At 36.0% G+C, this 24,666-nt stretch overlaps 1 protein-coding gene across 1 annotated transcript in view; it reads right to left on the bottom strand.

The window, feature by feature from the left end:
• Positions 1-21,715: 21,715 nt before the first annotated feature.
• Positions 21,716-24,666, bottom strand: part of NUF2 (NUF2 component of NDC80 kinetochore complex) — a 31,212-nt gene continuing 28,261 nt past the window's right edge. Inside the window, exon 14 of the mRNA XM_063106929.1 lies at positions 21,716-21,850. Within this exon, the coding sequence (XP_062962999.1) occupies positions 21,716-21,850 (135 nt within the window). The remainder of the gene's footprint in view (positions 21,851-24,666) is intronic.

Here is a 24,666-nt window from a genome sequence, read left to right as displayed (position 1 = left end):
TTTGGAGGCTGGGAAGTTCAAGAGCATGGTACCACCATCTGGTTGGCTTTCATGCTGCTTCGTAACATGGTGGAAAACATCACATGGTGAGAAGGCAAGAGTATGTCAGCTAATGTCTCTCTTCCTCTTCTTATAAAGCCAACCTAATGACCTTATCTAATCTTAATTACCTCCCAAAGGCCCAATCTCCTAATACTATCAACATATGAATTTGGAGATCAAGTTTCCAACACATGAAATTTGGGGGACACATTCAAACAGTAGGTGAAGCCAAATACAAAACAGTATATATTATACGATTTTATTTACAGAAAATGCAAAGTGATCTTTAGTGATCACTAGAGATCAATAGAGATCGGTGGTTGCCTTGGACCAGGGTAAGGAAGAAACAGATTGCAAAGAAGCACAAGGAAATTTTAGGTAAGGATGAAAATGTCCTGTATTATGATTGTAATTGTGGTTTCATGAGAATATATATATATATATATATATATATATGTATAATCTGTCAAAACTCATTGAATTGCATGCTTTAAGTGGAAACAGTTTACTTTCTATAAAATTTACCTTATTAAAATTATTAAAAATTGAAAGAAAAAAGATAAATCTAAAGATGTCTGTTTTGGATGTCACTGTAAACTGGGCTCTTCATACAGTGCTCAGCATATGGTAGATGCTCAGTAAATAAAAAACAAAATTTGATTAGGGCCGGCCCCATGGCTCACTCGGGAGAGTGCGGCACTGGTAGCACCGAGGCCACGGGTTCGGATCCTATATAGGGATGGTCAATGCGCTCACTGGCTGAGCGTGGTGCAGACCACACCGTGCCAAGGGTTGTGATACCCTTACTGGTCAAAAAAATAATAATAATAATAATAACAATAATAATAATCATTTGATTAGCAAAAGTAATACATTTGTTTTAATGGATATATAGAACTTTGTAACTAATTTAAAGAGAATACATATTTATGCAGTTGGCCACAAAAAAAAGTGGACTCCAAAACTGTCTTAAGAAGAATGTAATAAAAATAGAAAATCACAACAAATAGACAATGACAAAGCTGTAACAACTTGGAAAGAATGTAAACACTGATCATGAAGAGGAAATAAAAGATTAAAAAAGAGGGGAACAAAAATATACAAGTTCAGAAGTGGGAAAAGTGTTATAATTACAAATATAGTTAAAACTAAAAGAATTTTAAGAAAATATAAAATTATGATATAACAATTAATTTGAAAAATCTAGATAAAATGGACATATTTCTAGGAGAACCTGAATTATCAAAATTTATTCCAAATGAGATAGAAAATTTGAATAGACCAATAGTAAGAGAGGATATTGTAAACATCAAAGATTTATATTTAAAAAGATACAAGCAAGTGCAAAATAGAAATTATCAATCAATATCATTTATGAATTTAGATAACAGAAAACCCAAATGAAATACTAGCAAATAATTATACCATGAATTAAAAAAAATAATTATGACCAAGTTGAATTTATTACAAGCTCAGGTAGGATCAAAAGTAGCAACAAATGATATTGCCTATGTTATTTTTATTAAATGCTTTTAAAAAAATCCAAAACTATTGTTCAGTAGGTTTTCACCTTTAATCCATTTATATTATTCAAAAGATAAAAGCCATTGAATAACAATTGTAAAAAATGTATTTAATAAAAGTAAACAGCAATTCATAATTCAAATTCTGAGTAAAACTGTAATAGAATGATAATGCCTGAAAAAAATAAACAGCATTAAATAGAAATCAATAGTGATGGAATTTGGATTATTGTACTCTCAGAACTCATGTGGAAATCTGATCCCCAATGTGGCAGTATTGGGAGCTGTTTGAGTCATGGGGGTGGATCCCTCATGAATGGATTAATGCTCTCCCTGGGGGTAAATGGTGAGTGAGTTCTTGCTCTATTAGTTCCCGTGAGAGCTGGTTGTTTAAAAGACACTGGCACCTCTCTCTCTTTCTTGCTTTCTCTTGCCATGTAATCTGCTTGTACCCACCAGCTGTCTGCCACTTTTTGCCATGAGTGGAAATGTGAGGCCCCCACCAGGTGCAGCTGTCCTAGAATTGTAAGCCAAATAAACCTCTGTTCTTTATAAATCACCCAGTCTCAGGTATTCTATAATAGCAACACAAAATGGACTAATATAAATAAGAAACATAAAATTACATGATTAAAGAGTGGATATATTTCCTTAGAGGTAGAAATGAGACGAATGCCTGTTGTCATCACTAAACAGTGGAATTTATGGCTAATAAAATACATAAAACAAACAAAATGACATACATTGAATGTATATGTATACATATATGTTTATATAATCCAAAAGATTCAACTAAAATAAAACAACTACTAGAACTGCTAAGAGAATTTAGTTAGTGGCTGGATACAACATTAATATTAAACAGCTTTCTTTGATACTAATGAATGAGATGGAAGCTATAATTCAAAAAGGGATTCCATTGATTCACATTAGAAGAAAAAGTATAAAGTATCCAAAAATAAATATGTAAGGAAATGTGCAGGACTAATAAAGAACAGAACACAAGATCTTGTAATTTTTTTTAAAATTCTGAACAATATCTGCTTCATAGGTTTCTTGTAAGCATCAGAATTTAATTATGCTTAATTTGGTTGGGGGCATTTATTTTTATGCTAGGTACAAGACAGGAATATAGCTTTTGTCTCCTCGAAATAGATAAGTGGCCTCTGATATCCACACTATACATTCCCCATCATTGTGAAACATCATATAATAAATTCATATATATTTAAATATATATTTTCCAAGTTATTTATGCTTATTGATTTATTTGTATATATCTGAGCTGATATTATATGCATTTTAAGAAAAAAAATATCTGCTGGAGGATTCCAATCTACTGATTTAAAAGAAAATTTCTGGGGTATCATTGAACAGGCTTCAGAATTTTGAATCCAGGTGGTCTTTTTCCATTTGAGAAATCCATTGTGTAAAAAAGTGGATTCCTTCACTATCAGTGCGTCCCCCCCACAACCTTGTTTTTGAAACTGTTATTAAATATAATGAGAAGTTGTTCTTAACAGAAAGTTTCCACCTTCTATGTTCACTGACCTAGTTTGGAGCTCAGCAAGTTGTTGCTCAGCTTTTAAAAAACTGGTGACTCTCTCTGGAGGGTTTTAAAATACTAGTGCCAGGTGCTGCACATTCCTGCAAAGGCATGCTCAGCATTTCCAGGCTATTTCAACTCTTCCCTAGGCTGAAGCCAGCAGTTCTGTGAGTCTGTCCCAAGGTAGCAAGGGGTCCCACCAGAAAAGAAGAGTCTTGCTTATTTAGTTTTGATTTGCTTTAGAAAGCATATACTGCACACACAAATTTTAGTAAGTGCCTATGAGAACTCATTTATTAACCTGGTAACTATTTCATTGTGCAAATATATGTGGGCATCATGTTTCCTGTTTCCAAGGAGATATAACTGTACCCGCAGACAAAACACATACTGATTGGAAAGACTCTGTTTTATAAATCTAATCAGAACTTTTTCTATTTTGACCAAGGATTTTGAATACCTTTTATAGAAGGAGCAGGTACAATCTGGCATGCCAAAAAGTTACAAAGTTCAAAACTGGACCAAGTTAGAGCAAATTTAACAGTAGGGAATAATGTACCATTTCAAAGTTGATATTGTAAAATGAATCACCAATGCAGTGTATCACTATGTTAATTTAATTTCCTCTTAAACACAGCTTTGGATCATATTTTCAAAGTGACTAATATATGAGAAAGACCCATGAAAGTTGTACATGGATCTTGTTTTCAGTAACTAAATTTTATTTTATTTTTTTCAGAACTATTTTTCAAGGAATAGTTGAATTGACCACCAACGATTTGGAGAAAGGACCACCAATGTACTTTTGGACAAATTCCAGTCATATGGAATACGATTGGACAGTATTGTGAATGATTTTTACCTCAGGTGATCCAGGATCCTAGCCTTTTGGGGGATGGTGGAACCCAATGACATTTTTCAGTCATGATTATGAACCACGGATCTGGCATCAGTTGCTACATGATTCTGGGAAAAATGAATTGACAAAGTAAAATGATCTAATGTAATTAGCCTGCTCATTTTATAACATCTAATGGAAGAGAGAGAATCCTAATATATATATTATATATATATATATATAACATATATATTATATATTATATGTTATATATATATAACATATATATTATATATTATATGTTATATATATATATATAACATATATAATATATATATGAAACAGTCTATCAGACAAAAACTTTGGCCACCAAAATGTTGGTATCAATGTGAGAGCAAAGAATTCAGTTCAACAAATATTTATGGAATGTATACTATGTCCAGGGAACCATACACAGTGCAGGAAGTATAAATATGTAAATTCAACCATGAGAAGTTTACAGTCTGATGAGAAAGACAGATGAACCTGTGCAGAGATAATCTCTGTAATATGGTAACTGACATGTTAGAACAACAAAAATTCTTGCAAAATTGTGGTGGATAAAGTGAAGTAGCAGTATCCAAAAATAAGAGCTAGATTCTGGAAAATGAGTCTTCCATATATAACCTTGGGCATGATACCAAGCTTCTCCAGTCCTCAGTTTCCCCATCTGTAAAAAGGAGAATACTAGAACTTACTTTGACAAGTTGTTGTAAGGATTTAGATAAGATAATTTACATGACGTGTTTGCTTCTTTTGTGTGTATGTGTGTGTTTGCTTCTTAGTAGTCATTAAATAGTAGTCATTGGTAGTACATGCTATTAATATAGAGAACATAAAAATCAACTAATAAAAAGAAAAAAAAAAACAACAATGTCTGTTGCTTTGCCTTACATCGGGTGACAGAGATGCAAAAAGGATTACTCAAAGCCCATTTCTTAAGTTCCCTGGTGGTCTAGTGGTTAGGATTCGGCTCTCTCAAAGCCCATTTCTTCTGAGCAGTGAGACACCCCGAAGGGGTTAATTTCCTTAACCCCAAACTGGGATTCTTTCTCAGTATTTATTTTCCAGGCCAGGAAGTTACAGAAAAGGAACATAGGTGGAGTTATGGCTAAGTATAGTCTAACAATAGAGGCTGGCAACATCAGTGAAATAACAGTGACATTCCATAATGCAATTTGCAAAAGGTTAAGTCAGATCCACCAACAAAAGTTTGTTCTTAGAAAACATTTTCTTTCCCTACAGCAATTTCCTTAGTATGTTTGCACAACAATAAAGCAACTTAACATATCAATGGGTAGGTTAACCTGCTCCAAGGGCATCTGTCCTTGAGCCAGCAACTTTGCTGTGTTATAATTCTATATCTACAACAGAGACTTTAGCCTGGGGAAAGTTTCCTGTCTCTTGCAAACTTAACATTTCTATATGTAATTTTTAAAAGTTAGGCTAAACCTGAAACTACAGGGCTTTGGAGTCTAGGCCCTATAAAATACATTTGTTTTATAAATGTTAGTATACTCCACAAATGTCCTTGAAGAGACCATTCACAAAAGAGTAAATACAAATAGCAAATACAACAAAATATATTGTTATGGTCACGTGGGCACTGGTGCTAAAGTGGGGAGTTTGGGGTTAGCTGAGATCAAAACTCTCAGAAAACTAGGGAGCAAAAGCGAAAGTTTGGCAATCTATTTTCTCAGCAGCATCTACTGTCCTCCACCCTCTTGTAAAGCATAGAGAATCTGGGCAACTGCCTTGCTATGGAAGATTTTTAGAGCAGGATTAATCAGCACCTGCTGATTAAATTTTGGGCTATAAAACTGCAATATAGCTGTCACATAGCTATGTGACATAGCTGTAGTCTATGTTATGTGCTTTCCAATGAAGTGCTTAATTAAAATGAATGCCTAGATGTTTAAATTCCTAGATCCAATCAATCAGCTGGTTGTTTATGACTTATCAAAGGGTCCCTTTTGTTCCTAGTGTGTTGTGATGCATAATGTAGTTTGTGGCCCCTAAACTAAGAGAAATTAACCTATACTCCTGAGAATGGAGTTCACAGCCTCATCAGTACCTGACTTTATCAAAGGAGATAAATGCAGCAGAACACACAAAACTGCTATGCTCGCAGGGATATAAACAACAAAAAATCATGTGTGAAAATCCAGTCACCAGCTTTGAAAATGCCTCCTTTCCAAATAGATTGTTAACTCTTTTCCTTTTTTGAGAAGTCCCAGTAACTTAATGTTTATGTCATATGGGAAAGCAACTGGCACTTAGTAAGAGCTCAATGAACATTTGTTTACTTCCTTTTCCAGTTTTCTGTGGCTTTATATTGGCAGAGGGATCTGAAAGAAATGATATTTTTCTTTAAATAATGAATGAATTTTAATTAGCATTGCTAGATCTAACAAATAAAAAATACCGGATGCCCAGTTAAATTTGAATTATATATAAACAGCAAATATAAGTATGGGACATATTTATACTAAAAAAATATTTGGCGTTTATCCAAAATTTAAATTTAACTTGGTGTCCTATATTTTATCTGCCAATTCTAATTCTAAGGTTTTTCTAGGATCATAAAGCCCTTCCTTAGAGATGCTATAGGACAATTAATGGGCATGAGAGAACATAGAGGTGAGGTGAGGGGTCTGAACTATGTACAGTTATGGTAGGACTCCTGTGCTGCTGAGCCCCAATTGGGTTCTCTTGCACTAGTACACCCTAGTATGCTTTAGTTGGGCAAGTCACTTGATTAATTCCATTATCTTCTTAATGATTCCATGGAATTTTATGTAGCATGCCCAGAGAGAAATAAACTTGTTTAAGCAAAACTACAAATTACCTAATTTGCTAATTTGAGAGCCAACATTTTGAATGTTAGCAGCCACCCAGTTGAAATGTACAATGATATTAGAGTTTTAAAAAATAAGGACTTTATGAAAACACAAAAATATGAACTGGCAATGCAAATATTCACTTTAAAGAATATGACCAACTTGGGGAGAATTCCCTATACATCAACTGGAGCAGGATGAAATAGGATTTGGACACTCATCTTTAATTCCTTCCTCATTAAACAGTTTAAAAAATTTTTTTTTAGCTTGGTGAAGCCGAGAGAAAAAAAGAAAAATCTCTGTTGTAGAGGGACAGCCAGATTTCTCTCCTTCTGTCTACTCCTGTTTGGGTATTCCACTACATCTTATACTCTGTTCTTGTCCCATGCTTGTCTGTCTGGGGTGATGCTTTTATGTGTCAAGGTCCTTATTAATATGTGAGGATTTTTCTAAGTATCTATCTGCAGTCACTTATTGTTCGTTCTCAGCTTTAAGTCCTGAGTGTTTTCCAAGTGTATTGCTAAGGATGTTGGCTCTTTCCAACACTCTCTGCCAAATGTTTGCTAATTACTTACCACCCTAGGAATAGCTTCTCTATTTGTCTGCTTGGTGCTGCAGTTCAGCTTTCTAATCCATATTGCCTATGCAATCAGCATTCTGCCCCACTGGATTGTTCTACATGCTGGGGTGACAGGAGGGAGTTTATCTACTCTCTTAGGAGGAAGTGCTTATTGGAATCTGATCCAAAAGTAAGTTCCCCATAGAGCAGAAATGTTGATTACATTCATTCATTTATTCTTCCGCAAGTTATTTCTGAGTGCCTGTTATATGCCAGGATATATACAAGGCCTTGGGAATATATCTGTGAATGAAATAAATTTGACCCCTGTAGTCTAGTGTGGAAGTCAGTCATTTATTCACCAATTCCAATTGTGTTGAATGTTTTTGATAGAAAATATGTAAGATGATACGTGAGGAGGCCACAGGGGGACTTAAGCTATGTTAGGAAAGACTTCCTGGAGTAAATTGTATTTAAGCTGAATAGGAGTTAGCAAGCTTAGAAGAAAAGTGTAGGGTGGAGGTGAAACGACATGTGCAGAGGCTCCTATGAACAATGACAGAGCATGATATATTCGTGGAAATAACCAGAATATAAAGGAGGTTTCAGTAGATGCACAAACAGCTATAGAGTGCCACTGTATGCCAGACACTGTTCTAGAATCTGAGCATGACAGACATTGAAGAAGAGCTTAAGTCCTAGGAGGAAGACAGACAACAAACAGGGAAACATTAAGAAGATAACCTCATGTATTGATAAGTTCATTGAAAAATAAGTAAAGAAATGAGATAGAGATTGAGTGGTTTGGGTGTAGGGCTGCTTTAGTCGAGGTGGTCAGGGAGTGTCTTTGAAACGGTGACATTTGTGGTGAGGTCTGCATGTTGAGAAGCAGCCACATTAAAGTTTGGAAGGACAAGAACACCATGAGACAAAGAAGTCACCAAGAGCTTTGAAGGCCATGTGTGGGCCACGTGTGGGAGTTTATCCCAAGGCTTTATCACAAGGGCAGTGGGAAAACAGTAGAGATGTTTAAGCTGATGAGTATATATTTTTTAAAATGGTATTTTGGCTTTGCTGTAGAATCTGGATTGGAGAGGAGCAAAACAGAATGCGGTGGGTGGGTCCAAGGGATGGGAAAAAACGACTGGGACTAGAAAGTTTTAGAAAAGAGAGTTGGTAGGCCTGTTGGTTGAATTGTTATGGGGGATGAAGAGAGAAATGAGATAATGCTTTTTTTCTTTTCTATCTTGTGTAACTGGGTGGCTGGTGGTATCATTTGCTGTGAAGGAGAGATGAAAATGATTAGCTGCATTTAGAATATGTTGGCTTTGAGGTGCTTTTACTATATCCATGTAGGGTGACCAAAAGTCAGTCATATACATGAGTCTGGACCTCAGAAGAAAGCTCTGGGTTGGACATGTGGACTTGGGAGTTATCAGAAGAGAAGATAATTAAAGCCCAAGTAAAGTGTGAATCATGAAAATAGGGCTCTGGATATAACCCTAAGAAGTGCCAAGCTGTGGCTGCTCAGTAGTGTGATGGTTTTCCATGCGGCATTATGTGCACTAGACATCCTCTAAACACATCTCCTGGCAATTGTTAAAAGACCTGTCATAGTGTATGATGACCTGAATTCTGCAAAAGTTATTAAATATCAAGCATGCAAAAGGTCCTGTGTTAGGCAGGGTATAATGCATTAAACATAGCTCTTGATAAGAATTGTGTATAGGAGGCCAAGGATGTGGGGCTAATAACAATAAACAGTAATTTAGTGTCTTTCTGCCAGCCACTGTGCTGAGTATTGGGAATAAAACAGTGAATAAGCTTTTATTCCTGAGCCCAAGAAGCTCACAGATAATGGTGGAGTGGTTCACATAGGGAAATAATAATAAAACACTGTGATACCTGAAGAGACAGGTAAAGGATATTGTGGGGACATAGAAAGGGAAGGTAGTGGTAATGGTCCAGAACACTATGAAGAGGAGATTATGATGCACGGTTGTAGGCCAAATTCCTAACCCTAGGACAAAGACACGTAGTTTCAAATAATGATACTAACCCTATCAGTACTCTCAAGGAGAAAGCCCTTAAAACTCTTTAGAGTTCACAAAATACACACAGGCTGTTGGGTATTTTGAGCCTTTTTCTTAGGCACTACAATAATTAAAGCCTTATGTGGTACTGATGCAAAATAACTCAATTAAATAGCAACTCACAACCACCTGGTCCAGATCAAGTAACTGAATAGAATCTAAGCTGTAAGGTAGGGAAGTCAGAGACTGCTACCAGGAACTACTGATAATTTGTCCCTTGTACCTGAGCTAAACATGTGACATTAAGCTTCTCTGGCCCAAAGATCTCTTATCTGTAATCTAGGTTAATGGTATATATGCCTTCGATTGAATGTCCCCCCAACACTTAATCCTCACTGTAACTGTTGTGAGTGGGAAATCCTATCCTGGTATTTGAAAAATGGGGCTTTGAAGAGGTGATTAAGTTGATGGTGGTCATGGGTGTGGTTCTGAGGGCTTTAAAAGGAGAGTGGATAAGGAGCTATCTCTCTCTCTGCTCTACCATCCTGCCATGTGAAACCCCTGGGTCACTGTCACCACCACCAAAGCTCTTACTAGATGTGTTGCCTGGACTTTAGACTTCCCAGCCTCTGAAACTGAAAGCAATAAATTTCACTTTCTTATAAATCACCCAGTTCCAGGTATTCCTGTCATAAGCAACAGAAATGGACTAATACAGTATATGACACTCTCCGTGTTATGAGAGTGAATATCATGATGTTCCAGAAGCAGACAAGTATTCAAGAGATGCCCCAGGATATCCTGGGTATTCTTGCTACACCTGGTAACACTAATGTATACTTCTAGATATATCGTCAGGATGGGCATTACACTTGACATACATGAACTGGGCATTGCATTTGGGGTTATGTTTTGACTTACCCAATTAATCAGCAACATTATTTGTACCACACATGAATAAACTTACTGAACATGTATGAGCAAAACCACATTATTGGTAAAGGTAGTCACAAACTCTGATTGATGTGGATAAAGAAAGATAATAGGAAATAGAGAAAGAAAGAGGACCCAAATTGCCTAAGTTTGGGATTAATTAGCAGAGATTATCCAGAATCAGGTGATAAGGTTGAAATCACTCTGTAGTAAAGAGCTGTTTCTAATCCTAACGATGTAATATTATTTAGACTCCTTAACAATTCTGACTAAAGCCATCATTTTAACACTAACTATGCTTTTCATATTAATTTTTCAGTCTAGACTTTCCAAATAAATTACAACACTGGTTGATTGATCTCAGGCATGAATTTTTCAGTTATTTTTGTTGTACTATTAGGCTAATGAAGTCAGTGCTCTTGGTCACACGGGATTCAGTATAGGGAAGGAGATAATGCAGCTTCGAGCACACCAAAAGCATTAATGAGAGACCAGCCAATCAGTCACAGAATCAGGCAGTGAGTCAAGAGAAACAGTATTACAAGTGAACTTCATGGCATTAGGTGAAAAGTCTAAAAGGCATCTGGGGACATAACGGCTGGACCAGCTCTAGCAACACCTACCAAGAAAATGGCCATAGCAGCTCTTGCCCAGCAGAGACTGAAATCTTCTGCTGACTTTTTAAAAAATAGGAAGCTCAGATTCATCTGTTCTGGCCTATCGAATGAGTTTGAAGTTAAGGAGTGTCTTTTCTCATTGTCCAGCTCCTCTGCTAAGAGATCTTAACTGAGCAGCAGAAGTCACGCAGGGGAGATCTACTTTCTCTTGAGTCCTGTGGGCTAATTTTCTCTTCTGGCTGCCTTCTTATGAGCCACAGAAATACAGATAAACAATGGCATGTACTTCTCTTTCTAAAAGGTCAATAAGTGTAAACTTCTAACAGCCACACCAAACATTTTGTTTAGTACAAAAACGAATCTGAACATTTTATAATCACGTCCATGCAACAGGAAGAGGGTCACTGGCCCCTCTGGGGCGTGGATATGGTGTGAGAACTTCAGCCAGCACAGGGCCATGGTTTTCCCTGAGCTCAGGCCCTCTGAAGCCTGGTGGGATCCCTCCCACTACTGTACAAAATCTGTTGCCAAGTAATGCCAATGAACTTCAAAAATCTATAGCAAGCAAGTATAGTTTAGTACATTTTTAAAAATTCAAATTCATTTCCATAAAAATGAGCCTCTTCTCTGTCACAGCTTGCAATTCTCTCTGACATTCAATTGACTGATCAGCAGACCTATGCTTTATAGTAGGAGATTTTTTCCATTCCTCTTTGATCTGATTTCCCCCTATTTAATAGACAATTATAGGCTCTTTAAATCCCAAAGGTTCAGAGACAGCAAATAATTACCAGTAGCAATTTTAGAATAAAGGCAATCTAAATGAGTTCAGTTAAATTATGCAATACTAAGTAGTGGCGTTTTTTATTTTAAACAAGGACAGCTAACCAAAACCCCAAATAATCGTTATACTGCCTCAAATTCCTCCTGACAGCTGCCTGTTAAACTTCTGACCTGTTTGTAAAAATCTGCACACCATCTACCAAAGGGATACACACATGATTGCAAACTTCTGTTCTAAGGACATTAAATAAATTATTTCTTTAAGATCATATGGCAGATCTATAATTAATTAAACCCACCATGATATTACGCAAAATAATTTAGCTTTTCTAAAAAGGTAAATGTAATTTGCCGATCTGGTATTTGGAAGAATGCTTTGCCCAAAATCAATTCCTTTAGTTCCTAGAGAATAGAAACTAGAGGCAATCTCATTTTAATTATATCTCTTTATTGCTAACAAAGGAATGATTTATGCAATTAAATTAACTGGCTAGAAAATTATTCTCAGCTGGGCTGTCCTAATTCTTTGCTTTCTGAATTGCAGGCTCTTACACTTTCCTATGTAGATTAATTTTTCTGATATGAAAACAATGCCTCTTGTGTTCGTCTTTTCCATTTTTTTAAAATTCAAAAGTCTCCTTTTCTTCTTGCCAACGACATGAGTAATATTTGTTGAACTGCTGGGCTTTGACTTGTCTTTTTTCCCCCAATGTTAAAAAGATGAAAAAAATCTTTTCTTTCCAATCTCATTATTTCCAGAACAGAGCAAGATTTCAGGGTTTCTCATCTATGGTACTGGAACAGCAGAAGGAACATGGAAAAATTGCAAAAGTGTCAAAGGCTGCAAAATTTGAAAGTGGTTTCAGTAGCCCCAGAAGTTGTAAATTAACAAATGCTTTTAGAGGGCTATTTTTCTTATTGCTTCCCTCTATCCCTTTGCCTTCTCTGAAACTCCCTGCCTTCATCCTAGTCCCTCTCTGTCTGCCCCAATTATTTCCTACAATGTGCAACCAGGTAAATAATGCACTCTAGATCAGCAGTCATAAGTCAACATTTATGGAGTGACTTCAGGGAGTAGTATACTGAATGAAGTTGGGGGGCGTTGGTTACAAAGGAATTCAAAAACATTCCTCCTGTCCTTAAGTAGTGGGTGATCTAGGAAGAAGTTTTTGTAGAAATTCTTATGAAATAAGATACATTTCTGTATTGGTGGATTAAAACTAGCATGATGACATTATTTGGGGCCTAAATTAATTCAAATATTTAAAAATATTCTCTATATTTTGTTACTTATTCTTTTAAGACTGGATGAGGTGAGGAGGTACAAAATAAGTAGGCTAGCAAATGTTAAGAAAATGGCAGAAAAGAAATCAGGTGAACTTTTTCCTTCACAGCAGTAAATATGTGATAGTAACATGCTTCCCAATGCATTCACCTTTATTTACCAGATCAGGGATCAAAACCTTTCTCTGTAAAGGCCAGAGATTAAATATTTCTGGACTTACGGGTCACAGGGTTTCTGTCACAGCTACTCAACTCTGTGGTTGTAGCATGACAGCAGCCATAGACAAAATGTGAGCACATGAGCGTGTCTGTGTTCCAATAAAACCTTATTTACAAAGCAGGTAGTGTGCTAGTTTGACTCATGGGCTGTGGTACCCCTGCACTAACCTCTGCCAGCTGCTTTTCACCTTCTCCGAGGAGAAGAGCCCTATCCATTTCAAAAATCAAAAAGCATTTACTGAGCCCCAATAAGTACTAGGCAAGGCACTAGGTCCTCAGTCATGAATAACAAACAGATTGCTTTTGAAACCTCACAATCTAGTGGGTTAAACTTTTTAATAATTTAATGTATTAAAAAGTTAGAATTCAGAAACTTTTTAGGGACAAGAACTATGATGGAAGTCTTTTTTTAAAAAGTGCTGTGGGAGAAGAAAGTGAAAAGACAAATCACAAATAGAAGACAAAAGATAGTGTTCAGAATTTTTTTTAAAAAATCCTTGAAAGTAATAAGGAAAAAAAAAAAAAAAAAGTATCCAAGTAGAAAAATGGCCAAAAAATATGAACAGATAGTTCACCAAAGAGGAAACATGAATGGCCAATAAACATCTGAAAAGATGCTTATCTTCACACGGAAACAGGAAAATAAAAATGAAAACCACAGTGCAATACCATTTCGCATCCATCACACTGGCAAATGTTAAGAAGTCTGATTAGACCGAGCAATGACAAGGATATAAAGTAACAGGAACACACAAATGCTGCTGGTGCTAATGCAAAATGGCGAAGCACTTAGGAGAGCTCATAATTCTATGCTTTGCTATATTTCCCAGCAAAATTTCACTGTGTGTGTAAAAAAACACACTAACAAATTTTCATAGTACACAGCACATTTATAATAGCAAAGAAAAAAAAAAAGATAGGAAGCAACCTAAACATCCTTTAGCAGGATTATGTGGCACAGCCATGCTATGAAATACCACACAGAAGTGAAAATGAAACAAGAAGAGTGACATATGTATGAATATGTCTATGGAAGTAGCTCAGAAATAGAATGCTTATTTATCAGAGGAATATCTTGGTGTCTGCCGCTTGTCAGGCACTGTTCCAGGTGCTGTGAATACAGCAGGAGCAAAGTCCAAGTTGCTTCCATTGAGCAAAAACAACAAGTTGCAGAATATGCGAGGGGGCTTCAAAAATTTCATGGAAAGACTTGTATTATCTTTTAATTCATTTTTGCGCAAAGTCTTTGAAGTACCCTCATATAAAGTATAACATTCAAAGATTAAAACATGCAAGCAATGCTACATATGGTTAGAGTTACTTCATATAGTCAGTAATAGTACAAATAAGTTCACAGAAATAATAAATTTCCATTTTAGGTTACCTGAGAGCAGTGAAGGGGTTTGTAATCTCAGAGAGCTATAGAAAGGACTTCAGTTGTATTGCTAATGTTTTCTTTTTTAAGTTAGGTGATAGTACATAAATGTTTATTATCAGTCACAATGTAGTACCTTATATGATCCCTTTATAAAAAGAAAACAGAAATATCTTCAAGTTCAAGCATTATGTAAAAATTTTGATTATTAGAAGTTTCAGCCAAATTAAAAGTAAAAATAAACTAGAGTCTGCTTGACATTCTGAACATTTACTTCCAGAATAGAAAGTTAAATACACTGTAGACTTTTATCACTTGAAAATAGCTCTGGTTACTGTGGTTTGGTAGAGTATCAATTAAAGTGTAGCCTTCATTTATGTTGTGTCAGAGTTTCTGGGCTGGGCCCCCATATCAGAAGTTTATAATTCCTTAGAAATTCACTTTTAACGGGGGTTATGTGGGGGTTTGGGGCCTCAGGGTAAATAGAGAAGAAGAAATAATTTTAGTTGGAAAAGTTAGGAAAAACTTCGCAGTGGGTACTTACAAGTTTGGACCTTGATTCCTAGCCCTCTTCCACTATAGCGATGATATCTCACATCACATACCAATGATCTGTTAAGACTTTGAGGCCTCATGTCTTCTGGGATTGATGGAAGCAGAACTAGCTTGGAAAGCCTACTTTATTCTGCAGCCACCTTTGGGAGGAAAGTTAACTCTTGTGGTCTTGAATCCTCAAAGTAAAATTGATGTTAACCAAGACGTGGGAGAATCTCAGACTGCCACAATAGAAATGAGACTGGAAACAGACCTGTATTTGTCCTTTTTACACAGTGAGCCTGAGCAAAGGAGCCAAACGGCTTCCCAAGGTTTTCAGATTTAAATCTCTAGAATTGCACGTGGCTCATAGAGTTAAGGCTATAAGTCCCCAAATTCTGAAAATGTGGCTAGTAGATGCCCGATCACTTTTATTAAAAGTTGAAAGAACGTCAGATTCTATCTATTTGGAAGCAACTCATATTATTGACCTAATGTATGTTGGAATCAATTAGGAAACTATCTGATTAAGGATAATATAGATCCAGTTTTAAAAGGGCTTGAATGCCAACTAAGTAGTTCAGACTTGAACTAATGAGGACATTGGCAGTCGTCTTATGTTTTGGGGCAAGTGAATCAACTGGTTGCCACTAAGAACCTCTCTGAGCCAAAGTCTTCCATCTGTTTCATAGGAGATAATGAGTGTCTCATCTGCTAAGTCATGTTGTGATCACAGTAGGCAAGTATAATGTTCCAGTCAAAAAAAGGTATGTTTTACGAGATACACTAGTGTATTGAGGAGATATATTCAGCAGTGTGAACACACCAATCAAAGGAACAAACCCGTGACTTTACCTTAAAACCTTTCCTATCTGTGGGTGGTAAGGGTATGGAAGTCTGAAGCCCCAGTACAGGGATTGGAGAGTGGCTCTCTCCAAGAGCCCTGCCTGTTGGTATTCATTCCTTTGTGTAGTCTCCTCCTATACTGTACCACAGTTGGTCTATGTAATGAGAAGAAACTGGCAGCTGTGATGGTATGTCATTTCCAAGACTAGGTTATCAAAGACATTGTGGCTTCCATCTTGGTTGTTCTCTCATCTTCTCTCTCTTCCTTTCTCTCTCTCTAATCATTTGCTCTGGGGGAAGCCAACTGCCATGTCAAGCAGTCCTGTGGCATCTGTGTGGTAAGATCACAGCCAGCAGGAACTGAGGTCTCTTGCCAAAATTCATTTGATAGAGCCATCTTGGAAGCAGGTCCTCAGCCTTAACCAAGCTTTCAAATGACTGCAGCCTGGTAGACAGATTGACTGCAATCTCATGAAAGCCTCTGAGCCAGGACCACCCAGCTATGCTGCTCCTGGATTCCTTGACCCTCAGAAATTGCGTGAGATAATACTTTTTATTTTAAGCTGCTAAGAACTGAAGTAATTTGTTACACAGTGATAAATAATTCAGGGATCTGAGCAGAAAGGAAGACTAATAACATTTGAATGAAGAGAGAGTTAAGTGTTGACAGTGTCCATGGATACTTTTTGAGAGCAAAAATTATCTTTTTCACCTTGACTTCTTTCAGTGTACTTGGATTGGCCCTATGTGTAGTGAACTCTTAGTAAATGTATGTTGATTTGTTGTGTAAAGAAGAGGGGGCCTAAATTCTGTGAATGTGAAGGAAGCCCAATGTTGGGTGTAAGATGAGAGGGCAAATAGGAGCTTCATGATTAATATATGACTAGGGAGACCAACTCTTCTGATTTGTCCTGAAACAAAGGGTTTCCTGAAATGCACTGGACATTGAAGTGCTAAAACTGGCACAGTGAGAGAACTAAAGGGACCCTTCTAAGAAAAATAGGTAAAATTAATGTGAGAAACTAACAAGGGACAGCCTATTACACCTTTGAATACCATAGAGTTTCATCACTCATTTGTTCATCAAATATTATTTTGCTTGTTATGTGTGAAGTTCTGTAACACAAAATAAATTTTGGTCTCTGGCTTGAATGAGCACTGATATAAAGTTATCCTGACTATACAAGGACAAATTTATCCTTCTTGATAGAATCACTTGCTAAGAACTTTTGAAAAGATATTAATGTTTCTGTAACTCTCCCCCTCACAAGTCTAGTCTTAAAAGATAGCTTTAAGCATTTCAATATTTTCTGAGTCCTTTGTCCTTTGCCTCATGATACACCTGGTAACAATAAATGAACATTTGTGGTCTAATGGGTAGATCACAATCATGAGTACCATATGATTGTTTTTTCATTAGATTCTATTTCTTTCAAACTGTAAAGGCTCACATAACACCTGCTGCACCCATTTTGTCACCTCTATTTTTAGGGTTTTACTAATAATAGCCATTTACAAAGAGTGCATAGTTTACAATTGTAGGGAAAGTAAACATAAATGGTCAGGGTCCCTCGAGGGGTTTGGAGTCTTTGCTGAGCATTTGATGTAAATATGTGTGTGTGCCAGGTGTTTCTTGATTATTGTCTAATGTAATTGCATGTGTACCCAGGTGTCTTGGGTTATCGGACTTAAGTACAAAGGACAAGCAGCTCTGATCCACAGGGCCCTTGGTATGCAGTGCGAGGCCACTAGGGTAGCTGCAGCTAGCTACCTGAGCTTGCATCTAAATAAAGCCTATTTGTTTTTTACCCACAGCTCCCAGGATTTTTTCCTATTACCTCGCTCACGGACCTGCAGGTGAGGGGTTTGTGACCCAGTCTGTAAACGGGTGTGAAGGGCCTGTGAATGCCTAGCCCTAGCAATACAACACTTATTATCTAATTTAATTCTTAAAATAACCTTGTGAAGTAGACAACTACACTCCCTGGAAATTTGAAAATGAGAAACCTAAGGCTCAATGCCATTCTGTATTGTGCTCCAGTTCATAAAACTGGTAAGTTGCAAACATGGAATTCAAAGGTCTCTCAAATACCACATTCTTAACCACTGTACTAAATACCTCATCATACCAATTGCTAACACATGTAAAGTGCTTGACTATGTGCTGGGTGCAGTACCAGGCATTTTAGATATCATCTCAGCTTTGACTGAAAGAACTTGGAAAAGAACTTGGTGATGTGGAAGTAGAATCAATGACGGGAGGCAGGGAGGGCTACTGACCCTTGCTATTCAAAGTGGTCTGTGGTCCAGCAGCATCACTGTCACCTCAGAGCTTTTTAGAAAAGCAGTATCTCGGGCCTCACTCAGACCCACTGAATCAGATTCTATTTTAACAAGATCTCCAGGTGACTTGTGAGCACATCAAAGTTTGAGAAACACTGCTATAGAAGACCTGTGAAAAAACCTAACCACAATTGCGGGTAGATTTCTCTAATGCAGTGATTCTCTAAATGTGATCTTTGAATGAACAGCATCAGCTTCACCTGGGAACATGAATGAATGTGAATTCTAGAGCCCCAACCCAGGCCTACTGAATCAGAAACTTCTAGGGCAATCACCTGTTTTAGTCCTCCTGATGATTCTGATGAATTCTGAGGTGTGAAAATCCTTGCTCAAATACCATGCAATCCTTACACTTGCTCTCAGCCAGGAAAGGGGAGTCAGCAGTGACACCCTGTGGAACCAAGGGAAGTTTGCACCTTTTCTGTGCGTATGTTTTTTTTTTTTTTTTTCCTAGTAGAAGGATAAAACCATCATGATCTTTGTTCTTTGCACTAAAAATAGAAAGCTGATTTTCCTGCAAACTACTTGCTTTAGGGTCCTGTGCCCATTATGGTCATACAGAGTGGCTTCTTAGACTTAACATTTATTCACTCATCACCAACTAAGTGTAAAGGATTGCAATAGAGACAGGGCAAAAGATATACCACATCAAATTGGTCCCTGGAGCAATCTAACAGCTATAACAGTATCAGGTACCATTTGAGTGTTTGTTGTGTGGCAGGCACTGTGCTGAATTTTTTCCAAAACTCAATCCTTATGTGCTTGAGAGATGTTTTTCCTATTTTATGAGAAGTAATGTGACGACTGATTCTAGTTTATGCTCTTAATCACACAGCAGTGCTTCTTAAAGTGATCTCCAAGAATTATTATTAGAATCGCTTAGTATGCTCATTTCAAGTGTAGAACTCCTGACTCACCAAATCAAATCTCTGGGAGTATGACATGTTTAACAAGTACGCCAGGCAAATTTCACACACTGCTGTTTGAAAACCACCAAAGTACTCTACACTGCCTTCATCAAAATATTGTCCTTCAACGTATGAGGGTACTTCAAAAAGTTGATGGGAAGAGTTGCATTATCTCAATTTCATTTTTTCATGAGCTTTTTGAAGTACCTTCATATTATAGATCTTATACTGAAAAGGATTAGCATCAAAGATTTGTAGAGCAGTGGGAAGAGAAGATCGAGTTTCTACTTTAGGGAGATCTATGTAGTGGCACTAAGAACAAATTACAGGTTGGTAGCAGTAGAGACCTATTTTACAGGATTATCAGGAAAAAAACGTCACACTGAGATACCAATGCTAGGTGATATTCTAGGTTCATTTCCTAAGTGACCTGCTAATTGTATGCTGTCTCAAATTGTCTTGGAAAATGCAGTTTTAATGCAGAATGAAATCAGAGCTAGAAATCTGGAACCAATTACTAGGAGAACAGATAAAATGATATCTAAAAGATAATAAACATAGGGTCAGAATTAGCGCCTTGGGGTAAGAATCATTCTTTAGCAAAAATTTTAAAATAATTTAAAGATAGTTTTAGAATCCATTTCAACTCCAAACAAACTGTCTCTAAGTTATTTCTGACACCTGAGTTGTTCCTATCATTTTAGAACTTTCAGCTTTTACATTTCCAACCTTAAAATCCACAGCTGTTTTAGCATTGGCTAGGCAAGTTGTGTTATGCCCCCTGGTGGCAACAGGGATAAGAAGATGAGAGGCATATTTCAATCAAAGGGAGGGAGAAAGCCAACTTAATTGAAATAGGTGGCAGGCCCTGACTTTGAAATGGAATTCCATGTAAAACTTTTCTGGTCTTACTAAAAATAGAAAACATCCTGTTAAACTAAAATCAGATGTATTAACTCTAGCTTGAGAGGTGCATATTTCAATTTCCCTTGCTTTGTCATAAAATGGATTAGCTCCTTGAAATATGTCAGTTGAACTTGAAATTAAATATTTGCTCTACATACAGCTAAGTAGCTGAACTTATAAAAGATACTAGAGTCTGTCTGCACAGTATTTCCTTTAAAATAAGGCCTCAGCACATGCAATATACACATGATACCATTTGCTTCTTATTAATTTCCTGTATTAATGAAATTTAAAAGGTTACATGGCCCACATAGTCATTTTCAAGAAGCCTCTGAAAAAAAATTCTAAATTTTATAATCTACTCTTCAATCAAAATAGTCAAATATAGGTTTTAATGTGTACTGTACTGAGGGCCTGTTGAACAAAGCTTTTTACCTGTTTGGTGGCAAAAACAGATGAGAAAGAAGATATCAAACTACTAGAACATATGTTGATATTTAGCATGAGGAAATGTATAAAAGATAAGCGTTTCTCTCTGGATTAAGATAAACATGGTCTCAATGGCTATATCATTTGGTCACAGGAGAGAAAAATGGCTATTCCTTAAGCAAACATTTAAGTAACTACAAGGTACTCAGTACTATGCCAGACTAGAAATACTGCTACAGATGTAGTCAGTGGTCTCAAGAAATTCAAAGTCTAGCCAGCTAGAAAACATGTTTAATAAAATTACAATATAACAACACAAATTATAGTGAAAATAACAAAAAAAAGAGAAAACTGACAGTTAAAAAAGGTATTACAACTGAGTGTGGACTGAGACTTGAAAAATTAGTATTTCCGAGTTGAACAAAGGAAAGATATCATAAACTTAGGGAAGAAATGTATATATACACGGAAATATTGCTTGAGGATAAAGCTCAAATGAGAAGTAGCACGAGAAAAGTCAAGAGAGCCTAGAGGTCTTGAAATCCATGCAAGTTTACTTTATCCTAAAAGCAAAAAGTCCCAAGAAAAATACTAATCAGTTCTGTTTATTAAGTAGTTAGATCTAGAAAACCAATTATTAATTGGAACGTCTGTGCCTACTGGGCACTGTACAAAGTCTTAAACCTTGGAATCATATTGAACATTGCCACTTTCCTGTTCCATAATAATTTTCATGTGATACTTGCTCTTCATCACAGCAAATACCAAAAACCCCACCTCACAAAGATATGTCACTGAAAGTACTGTGGTCTAACAATGAAACTTTGAACTACCTTGAGCTAATAAGTTTGCGATGCTATCTGACAGACATCAAGTATCACTGTTTCAACAAAGGGCAGAGTAGAGACATTAATTGCTGCACAAGTTATTTTAATTATAAATTAATAAAAGTCTACATTAAATCTTATAAACTAACCACTTATGAGAATATATAAAAACTGAATGAGCCTACATTATTTGGTACTTTGGAAACTTCATAAGTTCAACATAACTATTCCCTTTCCAAACAGAATTTAAAGATGGCAAACTATTTATAAAAACACATACAATTTTGTTAATCAGGTTGACATTCTGAACATCTTCTTTTTCAGTTCAGCTGTTTTCTCATCTATCCTGGCATAACATTCCTCTGCTGCCTTTTCAATCCCTTCATGGTATTTCTCCAAAGCAGTTTTCATGTTTAGAAATATTTCCTAAGTAGAAAATAAAATAGAATAAGAATTATTCCATGCAACCTAAACTAAAAATGAGTTATAAGAATTTCAATATTTTCACCCATATTTATTAACAATTTAGAGCCTAAACGCTTATGCATACACACGTGTACATATGTGTGCCTGCTCTTATTAATAATTCACCCTGCAAGCTGCACTAACACATCAAAAAAGTCTGCCACTTAGAACAAAGCAAAGACATGACAATGGCTAGAATTCCAAGACATTAAGAACAAACATTTCTAATTATCAAGGAAAAAATTTCACTTTGGAGCTTTCCATGTTAAACATGGAAAATACCTAGATTACTGTAGAAAATGATTACCTCTGCATTTGACCTTGATGTTCATTAAAGGATATGTAAACAGATTTAATAAGTAATCTATAGGACCAAAAAAATATATTAATACCTTTAAGAGTTTTTTAATAAACTGATCAAGTGGTTTAAACCTATATGGATGTGTTAAGAATTAAAAAATGAGAACAGAACAATTTTTATAGATTAAATAAGAAATTAGCCTATATACATTTTCATCTATCTCCTACGTATCAAATATAATATTAATCTTATTTTATTATTCAGTCTTCTAGACTCAAACCATGATACAAGTAACAATGGTATTCTACAAGTTTATAAGACATGCTTTGCTGCTGAAATAAAACTACAGCCCTTTTCCAATGGGGGAAAAAAGCAGTAAATGGGTATAATGTTTTCAATTTTAAGCATCTCTTCCATTAAGTTTTTCTTAAACCTATAGTTTTGGCTACTACTTATCTTAGACTTAAATTCTAGCACAGATACTGATTCTGAATAAATTACATAGATTATAATTTAATATAGCATAAATTCATAATGTTCCAGGAAAAGAACACTATTTCCAGCAACTCTGCTACTTAGGCAAGTTTGAGAACTATTACTCCAAATTAGGCAAATACAAATATACATCTAAGATTAAACTCTCTCCAAAAACTCACTTATTAAATCCTAGTACAAAAATAAGAGTGTGTTTAGATTTCCAAGATCTAAGGAGGTACCAAATTATACTTTGACAGGATATGAACCATTACAAAAATCAAAAAATTTTGGAAGCTTTATTGCTTAAATCTTATAGAAAAAAAAAGGTGAATTAATTGCTAGCTTGTGTGAATGCCATTTTTAAAAAAATCAGTACATTCAGCAACTATAGATCAATTTAACTTCCTAGTTCTACAGGGGTATATGTTTATTCATACTAAAAAGAACTGAATAAATTTGGTAGAAAGATTGTGTGTAAGAAACTATCAAAACTAAGTGTGGCTAAATAAAGACATACGATCTATAAATATCTAAACCAACCATTTCAACATACTCAAAGGAACACTTTCCTCCTAAGAGTGAATATACTCTCAAGGAGGAACCAAATTCTGCAGGAAGAGCCATAGTAAATAAATAAAGCACTAAAGTCCAATCACACTGACATGTACACAGAAGCAAACAAACACCTGAAGTTCTAAGCCAACCCTCAAAAGATGTTTAATGGTGACAGATCATAGCCCTGACAAATGCTATATATTTTGGAGTTTCCAATTAAATTCTATACCCATTTGGAACTTTATACTATTAACTCACAATAACTGATATATAATAAGTAAGTCTTACTGTGATGGCCTTCACTGAAGTTAAATATTTTAAAATCCAAAGTCTAGTTCTGCGCTGTCTACTATGGCAACCCTTGGCCACATGTGGCTATTGAAATTTAACAGAATGTAATAAATAAATAAATAAATAAATAAATTTAACAGAATTTAAATTAAATAAAAATTCAGTTCCTCAGTTGCACTAGCCACAAGTCAAGGGCTCAATAGCCACATGTGTCTACTGGCTATAGTATCGAACAGTACAGAAGATCATTTCTATTACTATTGGATACTGTTCGTCTAGAAAATTACCTCACTTTTCAAACCAGAGAAATTTAAGATTATATAATGATGGAGTTTGGATGTACTGTCCTCCTAGAACTCATGTAGAAATTGGATCCCCAATGTGGCAGTGTTGGAAACTGATTGAGTCATGGGGTGGATCCTGCATGAATGGATTAATGCTCTCCTTGGGGGATAGGAATAGTGAGTGAGTTCTTGTCCTATTAGTTCCTGCGAGAGCTGGTTTTTTAAAAGATCCTGTTACCTCCCCCGTCTCTCTCTCTTGCTTCCTCTCACCATGTGATCTGCTTGTACCCACCAGGTGCCTGTTGCTTTCTGCCATGAGTAGAAGCAGCCTGAGGCTCGTTCATGCCAGATGCAGCTGTCCCATAATCGTAAGCAAATAAACCTCTGTTCTTTATAAATTACCCAGTCTCAGGTATTCTGTTATAGCAACACAAAACAGACTAATACATATAATATCCATAGAGATTTATAGCCAGCATAGCCATTAACCCACAAGTATGTTTTAATTTATCAAGCAAATATATTACTGGGTATTTTTTACAAGTAGCACTGCGAATAGTAAAATAGTACAATGGAAGACATAATTATGCTTTCTACCTTAAAGAAACATATAACCAGACCAGACTGAATATTCAGCACATGAAATACACCTAGTGCAAATGAGGAACTAAATTTTTTGTTTTATTTCATTGTAATTAATTTAAACTTCAGTGTAGTCACATATTGCTAGTAGTTACTCCATTGGACAGTACAGATTCAGATTACTGAAACAGATTAAAAATGCTAGTTATCTGAAAGAGAGAAATCAAAGATACTTGAAAGAAGCCAGAGAAAGTTATATGGAAGATATAATTTCTACTGAACCTTAA

This window comes from Cynocephalus volans, chromosome 8 (genome assembly GCF_027409185.1).
Source record: "Cynocephalus volans isolate mCynVol1 chromosome 8, mCynVol1.pri, whole genome shotgun sequence".
NCBI classification, from domain to species: Eukaryota; Metazoa; Chordata; class Mammalia; order Dermoptera; family Cynocephalidae; genus Cynocephalus; species Cynocephalus volans.
The sequence above is the reverse complement of the archived record's forward strand: the minus strand, read 5'-3'. Positions and strand labels throughout refer to the sequence as shown.